Below are 11,709 nucleotides of genomic sequence, written 5' to 3'. Positions count from 1 at the left end.
TGTGTGTTAGGTGCCATGGAAACATCTGATGGTAACACATCCATTAGCTTGTGCAGTGCTCCTGTGGAAGCAAGTGCTGGTTACAAGGAATCCACCTCTGTTGGCAGTGAATTTCTACCTCCAACAAAATCTGGAGTGAAACTACTGATTAAGATGATGCCTAGAAATTATGCTACGATAAGTTAATTACCGAGGAACAGCTTTGGCTAGACTGCATGGGTTTGTGAAAGGAAGAAAGGTGATGGTGTCTTCTGAACAGCACAGCTGAAACATTGACACTCCTGCAGTCTAATATGGGAACAAGTGCTTCCCTTTCAATCTGTGTAAGTGAACTTAAATCTGGCTTCTTGAGTCCTTTCTTACATCTTTTTTTCTTTCTGAGAAGGCTGTCCTTCTTCCCCCAACCCAGCTGCTGCACCTGAAGAGGGAAAGGAGATATTTAGAGTAATGTATCATAAATACTGTAGAGGCTTTTTTTTAACACTTCGCAGCTTATATATTAAAAATGCTATAAAATATGTTATAAAATATGCTATAAAGATGCTATAAAATATGATATTGGTTCCTTTTAGGTAATTATGGCTTCAGCATTAACATCATGTTCTAAGAGTTAAATGGGTCTAAGGGTTTCAGTGCATGTTTGTGTGTGTTTGCCATGGCAGCACTGCTGGACGTAGCTTCCTCAAACTCTGGCTTGGGCCTTTACTTAAGGGGTAAGCTTTTTAAGCTGAAAAATAGCTTTTTTATAGTGGTTCAGCTACAAATTGATAAGAAAGTCTTTCCTTTTTCCTTCGGAAAACATAGTAACAAAAACATTAAAGGGCCTAGTTTAGAATGTGTTGGGATAAAGCTACAATATATTAAAATCCCCCCTTAAAATGATACGCAGGTACAGCTTTAATATTCCTGACACAGAACTGGTAAATCCGGATGTTCCCAGTTTGGACTTCTGTTCTCATGGCATGGTGGAAACAGGTCCTCTGCTTTGTGATTGCAAGCATAGCCTGCCTGGTAGGAAAATGAGGGCAAAACGTAGCACAGTGAGTAATGTCACCCCCTTGTAAGGCAAAGCAGAGGGGTATAAGAGGAGGGAAAGAGTATAAGAGAGCAAGGGCTCCTCATGGCCACACTGCATTTCCTTCTTTCTTACGTGCATCTCCCTGAGGCACCACCTGCAGGACTGAGGGGCTCAGCAGGCCTGGCCGTGGAAGCTTCTAGAACCAACCAGAACCTCCATGCCCTGCTCAGGGCAGCCCCGCTTCCCTCACAGAGGCCCCTGAGCCCTGCTGCAGCCCCTAGTGCAGGCACCTGTGTGATAGCATGTGTACTGGGCAGCCTCTGTCTGAGCAAGGTGACAAAGCAGCTCTCGACTGCAGGTTGTTCATGACTTCTTATGTGGTTTTGCATTGGTTACTGTGATAAGAAATTTGGAATAACCAGGTGAGCAGATGGGAACCATTTACCAGGCTCGTGCCGTGGCTGCTGCATAAATTCCTATTCTGGCTTTTTGGTGAATCTTGCATGTTTTATCTTGGTGAGTTGGGTACAAATTTGCACATTTCACAGGGCTGGAAGGCTGTGCGCCAGCACTTGATCAGCCTTTTTCCTGAGTGCTGGGGCTCTTCTTGAGGCAGGGGTTTTGTAAACCCTTCCTGTCATAAGTAGGGCATCTGCCTTGACCTGAAGCCCCATTTTCTCTGAATGTAAGTAGAAATGTGTTTTGTTAGGATTTACCTCATTGCAGGTCCTTCCTCAGCCCTACAGAAGAATATTAGTATTTTAAGAACATGCAGTAAAAGTAGAATCTGTACTAAGATGCCATAATGAGGACAATAATTTTACCTAAAGTGTAGACCCTTAGCCCTTAAAATAATAAAAGCCACTTCTGCTTATCACTTGCCTGTTTTTATTCCCCAGAAATCTTTATCTTCTATTCAAGTCAGGCACACAACAAGTAAAGTCTCACCAGATCTCGGAGAAAGAAGCATGTTTGGTGTTCCTCTGGAAACCCTCGTACAGGATGCAACACAATATGGAGTTCCTTTTCTTGTGACACAGATGGTGGAGTACCTAGAAGCATTTGGTAAGTTCATCTTTTCTCTGTTTGGTTTCTGAAAACTGTTATTCTTTGTTTAAACTGTATTTTTCAGCTGTAATTGCTGAAGTATGTTTTTACAATTATTATGTTTTTTTAGAGGAGCTCTTTCTTTTTGAGATTCAGTTTTCATCAGACAGGTATGGTAATGCAGCAATTGCTTACTGTTTCATATTTCTTCTTAAACAGGCCTGGAGCGTGTCGGTATATTTCGAATCAGCGGCTCAGTAAATAAAATCAAGGAATTGAAGCAGAAATACAATCAAGGAGAAAACGTAGACCTTGTAACTGATGGAGATGTTGATTCTGTTGCCAGTCTCCTGAAACTCTTTCTGAAAGAACTGCCAGTGGCTGTTTTTCCAGACAACATCTGTTCTGGCTTGCTAAACACTTTCCAAGGTAAAGAACGAGCACATTCCAAGCTTCTGTCCTTTCTTTGGCAGTGACAGATAATGTGTTCATTGCACCTTCCTGTAAGCAAGGGTTTAAGTTTCCTTAACCTGAGACTGATGTTTAATTGCTTCTGATGGACCAGTCTTCCCTGAACTTGTCTATAACCTTTATTTTTTAAATTCACCAAGGCTTTCAAACTCCCCAACATCTTGTGGCAAGGCATTCTGCAATCCAATCCTGTATTTATTGAGAAAGTACCTCTTCTGCATGCTTGCTTTTTGAATTTGATAACTTACTTGTTGCTGGGATAATGTTTTGTTTTGTTTTTTTTAATGAAATCACCATCATAATGCTGCTTTGTATAGCCACTGCCTCACTTCAGTCTTTTCCAAGATAGAGCCTCTTTCTCTATTTTACCTTCCTATGTACAGAAGCCTTTTTGTATATCCCTGTTCCTATTTAGGACTTTTTACTAGTTTTCTTATAGTCTGCTTGGACAGCAGTGTGTGGAGCAGCATGAAGTATTCAAAATGCAAAGCCAAAATGAGTACCTACAGTAATACACTGTCTAGCTCTCTACTCATGTTTATAATAGCTGAGCTAATGTGTTCAGATAATTCTGCCTGATGATCTTAGTGATATTGCTTTCAGGTGTTTGCATACAAATATGCATACAAATAAGTGGGTTTTGTGGGTTAGAATGCAGGTTGCTTTTGTTCAAACTTCATCTGCTAAGTGCCAAGTTTTATGTATGTATTTTACTAAAAAAAACCCAAAACAAAACAAAAAGGAAAAAAGAGTCACTTTCATGACCTATGCAAGTCTGTGTTGAACTATCTATGCATTTTTGCTGGTATTATTTTATTTTATTTTATTTTATTTTAATTATAATTATTTTTTACCTCACTCCATTCCCTTTTCCATATATCTCATTAATAGGTTGAGCGCCATGGATGCCTCCATGAAATGTTTGTTTTTAGGGCTAAAACTGACCTTTAGAGCATGATTTGTGATTCACAATATCAGAGCTACACCGATGTGTCCTGGCGATGTATGGCAGAATTGAGCATCAGCTGTCAATTTTTGAGCAGTACTGTCATCTTGGTTCTAAATAACCAGGGGACTTTATCGTGCTAATTCTGATCTGCTGATCATATAAAGATGTTTGTGAACCCATTTTCTGTTTTGTAGCTCTTACTTGAAGAATGAGAACCTAGAAAATGTTAAGTATCCCCAATTTAGATTTTAAGCATCTCTTGTGTAACTACTGTTGCATATTTATAGAGCAAAAATGTTTTGAGACTGAGAGTGCCAGTTAGTCAGGAAATGAAGATAATATGGGGCTGAAAGGGTACAGTTTCTTATTCCTCTTAATGAGACTCATACAGCATGCATAAAATCTCTAGGGATAATCAAGGCTGACAATATTATGTCACCTTTTAAGGATTCAGGTAAATGACTACTGCCTGCAACTCCATTTAGAAAGCAGCCAGTACCAGATGATTCTGTCATAATAGGGAGAATAGCAGAAACAGTCTATATAACACTCAGTATCTGGAAAATCCATGGTACTTAAATATTGATACATGAACATTGTTGTTAAAATTTGGTGTACAAATTCTTTGTTTAGGACATAATTATTCATTATTTTGCTCTAATGTATTTTAAAACCTTCCCTCTTTCTCAGATCTATAAACATGTCTATGATGAAATTGTGTTATTCTTAGGAATATCTGTGTCATTTTTATTTTCCTCCCCAGAGCACAAAATCCACACAACAGAATGCATAGGGAACCTGAGGCAATTGCTCAACTGCCTACCCAAAGCTCATCAGAGCCTTCTTCAGTTCCTGTCTGCTTTCCTGTTAAAGGTAGCAACACACAGTGCAGTGAATTTCATGACTCTGGAAAACTTAGCCATTGTGTTTGGACCCACTCTGTTCAAGTGAGTACTCTCTATTTAGCTACCTTTATTAGGACTGCTAGATCACACTTTAAAATGAGGCTTTCTATCATATGTCCTGTAATCAGTGGAATATTTGGAAAGTTAAATGTTTATATAGTGTGTTATGCATGGAGGTAACAATTCTGTGCTGGCTTACCACCTTCATCCTGTCAGGTGCTGACTGTACAGGTCCAGCCTCCAGTAAGAAACCATCTGAAGACAAAAGGCATGAGAGATGGAGAGCTGTTTAATGAGAACTACTCTTTTCTTAGCCAAGTTCAGTTCTGAGTCTAGAGGTTACTTAGATGTTAACCTTGATTCTGAAAAGGTAAGGCTGACTTTGGTCTTGAATTAGCGTTTGATATCAGAGAAAGGAATCTCTTCTATCAAGAAAGAGAAGTAACTCATTCTGTCCTTGCAGAATGACTAAAATGCAAATCGACATCTGAACAGAGGCCAGATGAGCTCAAAAGCAATGAGTTCCTGGCTGAAGCTGGAGAAGGTGTGTTTGAGATGATGGTGAAAGGACACATAACTAGGTACTAAAAAAGAAAGGTGGGAGGGCATACATCTTGCAAGTCAAGGTGGTGAGGAAGAGCAGTCTTGAGTGATCTAATACTAGAGGATTTTCCAGTGAAGCTGAAATGATTTAGTTCTTTATTCTATCCACCATGTTGATACTAGAGGATATTAAAATGTTTATGTCTGTCTTACAATTTGTAAACCCTTTAGTGGCTCACAGGTATTCCAGCTTAATGTGAATGATAAGCCAGTGTCCCTTTGCAAAATGTATACATTAACAATCAGTATTTTCTATGCAGTAAAAAAGCCGTGTTACTTTTCACATATTTTTTTTTTTTATATGGCAAGCAAAGTAAGTTATTAAGAAGATATATTCAGGTAAATTGGTACCAAAAGTATTAGAAATCAATGACAGGCTTTGTGTTGGGGAACTGCACTTTTTGCTGCTGCTTCCATAGCTGTCTCTGTTTGTGTCTGTTTACCTGCTCTATGGGCTTATCAGCAGATGTATCAGCATATAGCCTTTGCAGGTGATACAAAGAAAAGTACACTTATTTTAGCAAAAGTACAGCTATGGAGAAGAATCCAACAACATGTAGTGTAGTAGGAGTTATGCCATTCACTCTAGTGAGAACAAACTTCACCATGGAGGGTGTTCAGTGGTGGAACAAAGTAATTCTACAACCATTCCCTAAGTTCCTTAGTATCTGCATGCTAAATTTAGTAAACCAGTGTAGGCAGATGAGGCTTACTTTCCAGTGTCTGGGTTAGTTGTGTGGTGATACTTATAAACAGGTAAAATGCTGATGCCAGAAGGCCTTCACAAAAAATCTGACTGACCCTTAACACCCACACTAACTCAACTGCACTGTCACTCTTCTGCCGTCAGACCCCGTTTGCCATCACCTGGGACTTCTGTGCATGCACACACATGCAAGAATATTTTATTGTTTTATCTCAATTTCTAAATTACCTGAATGTGCACCCACTGATTTTGGTATCTACACATAAGAATGCAGTAGGCTCCCTTACAGATTGATGCACTATTTCAGCTTTTAAGAATCCCACTCTGTTTTGGGAGATGGTCCAGTTGCTTGTGAGCATGCCGTTCTGTTTGATTTGGTTGGGTTTTTTTTAAGTACACTTAGTGCTAAACTAAATGTGTGTGGCAATGATCTGTCAGAGAAACCTTGAAAACAGCATCGAGTTTCCCTGCCAGTGACTTGTCAAGGCAACGCAGCTACCATAAATAGAAGTCTGCCCTATGAACATTAACTCCAGCTTTTTAGTCATTCTGATCTTACCAGCTGTTGGAGAGAAACCAGTAAGTCTGGAGCTCATTTTTTTTAAAGTGTCTAACTTGTGCTGTCCTTGGAGAGTTACCTCCTAGGATTATGAAAAAAATCACTTTTTTTTTGATAGTTGGGTGGAAGGGAGAGCATGGCAGCTGGCATTTTCTCTCTGTCAGATTGCTCTACCACTTCCTGCTGAGTGACCTGAGGGCTTGAATGATTAGGAATAAGCCATTTTTATTGTCCTGTAAAACGGCAAAATTCAAGTTAGTTTAATGTGGCAACCCATGTCTGCTCACACATGGAATAAAGTCACAAATATGCTTTATGTCTTTCAGAGCAAGAATTAGTGCAATTAGTCACCACATTATGAAACATTTTGCAGCCAGAGTGTAGACTCACTGGAAAGTGAAACACATCGTGTACTTGCTATATTTGTTCAGTCAGAACGCGAAGGTTATGGAAAAAACACCTCCAGATCTAATCTGCAGAAGTGTATATCCCATGCAGTTGTTGGAAATAACATTCTGAATGTAACTTCAGCTAGACTTATGGCACTGATTCATTGCAGTTTTTAAAACTGTTGTGCATGTATTCTGGAAATCTGCATTTTTGTGGAATTCTTTCTTCTTTGACATTAAGCAAGTAAACTAGGTTGTTTATAAGCCATTTTACTTTAAACTTTTGATCTATTTATATTCAAGTGTAAGTTCTGTGTATCACCTGTCAATCTGGTATGCTTTTATTTGTGGAGACCTGTCATGCCTATAGCTTCACTGAAGTGACCGAGTTGGAATATTTACTGGTTGGTACATAAGAGCACATATGGACCCTGGGGGCACAAAATTAGAATATAAAACTTGCTGCTTATTATATCTTGCAAGCTTAAACTGCATACACTTCACAATTAGTAGCTATGGTGGTAGCAATACAAAAACATAAGCCTTAACACAGGTGTTATATTGGAAGTCTAGTTACATGGTCACAGGAAACTCCTAAATGCTAGGAAACTAATATCACTGTGTGAAAAGTGAACTTAAATAAGCTGTCTTTTATCTTGCAGTCCCTTAATTTAATGCTGCTTATATCAAATATTTGACTAAAATAACCTTCATATTAGAAGAATTCTGTTATATTATTATATGCTTCCACCCTGTTCAGGGTGGTAGTGATACGCAGATTGACTCCACAACTTGTCAGATTTGTAAAATAGGTATGCTTTATTCAGCACTGAGGTGCATGGTGGTTGCTCCTCCAAAAGCATGTGCACCCTCCTTTGCCACTCAGTTCATTTATAGTACATAGAATGATTACCTAAACATGAGATTTCTTCATGCCTAATATATATGAGAATGAAGACCTTGTGCCCACTGTAGGAGAGGAACTGGTTCAAGACCATCTTAAAAATCTGAATGTGCACAAGTCCGTGGGTCCTGATGAGATCCATCCGCAGCTCCTGAAGGAGCTGGCCATCATATTTGAGAAATCATGGCAGTCAGGTGAAGTTTCCGATGACTGGAAAAAGGGAAATATAACCCCCATTTTCAAGAAGGGGAAAATGGATGACCCGGGGAATTACAGACCAGTCAGTCTCACCTCTGTGCCTGGCAAAATCTTGGAGCAGGTTCTCCTGGAAGGCATGCTAAGGCACATGAAAATCAACAAGGTGCTTGGTGACAGCCAGCATGGCTTCACTAAGGGGAAATCCTGCCTGACCAATTTGGTGGCCTTCTATGATGGGGCTATGGAACTGATGGACAGGGGTAGAGCAGTTGATGTCATCTACCTGGACTTGTGCAAAGCATTTGACACTGTCCCACACGACATCCTTGTCTCTAAATTGGAGAGACATCAATTTGATGGATGGACCACTCGGTGGATAAAGAACTGGCTGGATGGCTGCACACAAAGAGTTGTGGTCAATGGCTCAATGTCCAGCTGGAGACCAGTAACAAGTGGTGTCCCTCAGGGATCGGTGTTGGGTCTGGTCTTGTTCAACCTCTTTGTCGCTGACATGGACAGTGGGATTGAGTGTGCCCTCAGCAAGTTTGCCAATGACACCAAGCTGTGTGGTTCAGATGATATGCTGGAGGGAAGGAATGCCATCCAGAGGGACCTCAACATGCTTGTGAGGTGGGCTGATGCCAACCTCATGAAGTTTAACCATGCCAAGTACAAGGTCCTACACCTGGGTCGGAGCAATCCCAGGCACAGCTACAGGTTGGACAGAGAAGAGATTCAGAGCAGCCCTGTGGAGGAGGACTTGGGGGTGCTGGTCGATGAGAAAATGACCATGAGCCAGCTTCAGTGTGTGCTTGCAGCCCAGAAAGCCAACCGTATCCTGGGCTGCATCAAAAGGAGCGCGACCAGCAGGTCAAAGGAGGTGATCCTGCCCCTCTACCCTGCTCTTGTGAGACCTCACCTGGAGTATTATGTGCGGTTCTGGTGTCCTCAACATACAAAGGACATGGAACTGTTGGAACAAGTCCAGAGGAGGGCCACAAGGATGATCAGGGGACTGGAGCACCTCCCATATGATGATAGGCTGAGAAAGTTGAGGCTGTTCAGCCTGGAGAAGAGAAGGTTGCATGGAGACCTCATAGCAGCCTTCCAGTATCTGAAGGGGGCCTGCAAGGATGCTGCAGAGGGACTCTTCATCAGGGACTGTAGTGATAGGACAAGGGATAATGGGTTAGAACTTAAACAAGGGAAGTTTAGATTGGATATAAGGAGAAAATTCTTTCCTGTTAGGGTGGTGAGGCATTGGAATGGGTTGCCCAGGGAGGTTGTGAATGCTCCATCCCTGGCAGTGATCAAGAACAGGTTGGACGAGGCCTTGGGTGATATGGTTTAGCGTGTGGTGTCCCTGCCCACGGCAGGGGGGTTGGAACTAGATGATCTTAAGGTCCTTTCCAACCCTAACTATTCTATGACTCTATTCCTGTCTAGTATTATAATTATTTTTCTGGCATTCATCCCATTGGTGCACCTACACAGTGCCTCCTGGTGGTGGTCGTTAGGGGGTCGTGAGGACGAAGGCCTGTAGTTCCTTTTCATCACCGCTAGGAACGTCTTGCTTTCACGCAGACTCAATAAGGTTTCGGCTCCTATCCAAACATCAGGTTCGGTACAAGCCGGTTCTATATATCTCAAAGCAGAAAGTTGTCAAGTTTCCAAATTTTGTTACTCTGTCTATCTTTTGTTCTTTTTCTTTCTAAACATACTATTTGAACAAGAATGTCTTAAATATTAAGCTATGAATCTTATCTACTACAATTCTGCCTAGCAGCTGTAACTCCTACAATTCTGCTTCACCATTCTAGCAACTTTGACTCCTACAGTTCTGCTTCACCAAGCACAGCGACTGCTTAAGCAAGCAGGCACAATGTTAACCCTTTATTTCCCGGTATCAGTAGGACCCAAAGTGAGAGTAAGAAAAAAAAGTAGGTTTCAGTAAAAGCATAACTGAGTAAAATGTTTTAATTTTACCTTAGTCTCCTTTGTGAACCAGCTCCTGATTTCTTCTACTGGCCTTCCTCCCTCATGCTATTTTTTGCCCATGAGTTTGAGTTATGCTATCTTCACTGCTGTTAAGTTGCTCCATCAGCAGCTTTCATGTTACTTTTCTTCTAGATTTTTGATTCTGGCATCTCTTTCTTATCTTCTGAGACTTCAGTTTTAACATCTGCATGATGCAGCTTTCATGTCCTTATCTACTTGTAGACAAGGGAACCAAAAACTCAACTCATCAGTCAAGTATCAGGCTGGCTACTCCCTAGGCTTTCTTTGCTAGGCTCCACTCTTTTACCAACTTTTGTTGTTATCTTTATGATTATGCCCTGAAGTATTTATTTCTGTTGCTATTCATCATCCTTCTTGTGAGCTGTTTCATGTCCTGCTAGTCTCTGTAAATGCTGAGGAGAACATGGTGTTTTGCTTTTATCAGAGATTAAGTGATGTTACTTAAATTTCTGTAAATACTTTGTTTACACCTCATCTTGGTAAAGGGATGTTTGCTACTAACCTCAGTAAGTAATTCTGGCATGAGTGTACAAGGATGCTAGCCAACCAGCTGTTTGCTTCTACTCGCTTTGACTCATTCTTTCTTTTGTAGCAAATTTATAGCAAGCCTCTGACAGCAGGGAACCTTGGCACATATCCCAGGCAAATCCAAGGCAAGGGACTGTATGGATTTTCTAGCTTGTACTTTGTGGCAAAGCAACTTTGAAAAGTTTAGATTCCAGGAAACCAGTATGTGACTCCTGATGATCAAGTCTTAATGGTTTCCTATTTGTAGTGAGTGTTCTCCTGTGTTTAATTTGCACTCCAAGTAACTACAGAGCTTTTATGGTGAAGTGCAGAATATACTTCACTAGCTGTGCTTTTCTTAGGAACATGTTCCTAGACTTAGCAGTGTGTAAACATGGTTGCCCTGTTGTCAGTCTGATAATATAGTTTTTGCTAGCAGTAGAAATATCTGAAGAGGCAGGAAGTGATTATTTTATGAAATTAATTGAAAGTCATTGTGGAAGGTGGCTACAGAGAAAACTAAAAATGTATACTCTATATTTGGAATACACACCTGTTGCCACTTATGGACATCTGCAGATGAGCATTGATATTTGGAGTCAGCTGGAGGGTGACATCCAGGAGCATTGCTTAGATTTATTTTAAGATGAAATGATAAATGGGCACACAAAACAGGCTCCTAGTAAGGGAATGTGCGACCCAAAAGTAGAGTGAGAACTGTTTATCTTAATGAACAGCTTGTGCAGTGCTACTTACTAGTGAGGAGTTAACAGCTGGTAGAAATGGATTTGGGAACATATGTCTAAGTTAAACAATGATGCTGAAAAAGAAGGCAAAAGACTAAAATATCTGCTTGTGTGGCCTGTGAGTTGAGGGTGTTAATGTTTGGGCAAATAATGAATAATCTCTTAGGACTATTGTATGCAAGAAAGGCTGTTGCTTGGTAAGTGAGGTTTTACATGATGGCTTCTTTTTGTGGAGAACCTGAGTCTGTCCTGAGAAGAATAGGAATTGAAGAAGCAGAACTATTAGCCAACCCTAAAGAAAGAAGTGATGAGACAGTAGTTTACCCTGTAAATCTGTCTGTGTTGTACCTGGTTATAACTCTGCTTAAACCATCCTCTTTCAAAAGGAGCCCAAACTCAAGTTCTTACAGAAATAACAGTAAGTTTACAAAAGAAGAATGTGAATGAAAGAATTTTGACTGGGCCCAGTATGTATATTTGTAGTTTAAAATCTTGAAAAATGAATTTACTGCAAACAGAAGACTGGTGTGTTTATGTCTCCACATCAGTCTCCAGAGTTTATGAATTTATTGTTTAAATATTAATATTGTGCTGGGTGGAAATGAGTTGGTGCAATATGGCTGGAGAAGCTGTGTTATAGTGACAGCATTTATGTAAATGTCTTGCAGGCTTCTAAATAGTTCATTGG

General features: G+C 40.4%; 1 protein-coding gene across 1 annotated transcript in view; it reads left to right on the top strand.

Moving 5' to 3' along the window:
- Positions 1–241: 241 nt before the first annotated feature.
- Positions 242–11,709, top strand: part of FAM13C (family with sequence similarity 13 member C) — a 127,392-nt gene continuing 115,924 nt past the window's right edge. Inside the window, 5 exon segments of the mRNA XM_057421521.1 lie at positions 242–286; positions 288–323; positions 1,918–2,083; positions 2,285–2,494; positions 4,249–4,432. Coding sequence (XP_057277504.1) covers positions 242–286; positions 288–323; positions 1,918–2,083; positions 2,285–2,494; positions 4,249–4,432 — 641 coding nt within the window.

The sequence above is a fragment of the Pezoporus wallicus genome, unplaced genomic scaffold, assembly GCF_028554395.1.
Source record: "Pezoporus wallicus isolate ANWC-B61680 ecotype Strahan unplaced genomic scaffold, APGP_CSIRO_Pwel_v1 contig_4816, whole genome shotgun sequence".
Lineage (NCBI taxonomy): Eukaryota > Metazoa > Chordata > Aves > Psittaciformes > Psittacidae > Pezoporus > Pezoporus wallicus.
Note: the sequence above shows the minus strand (reverse complement) of the source record. Positions and strands in the feature narration are given on the sequence as shown.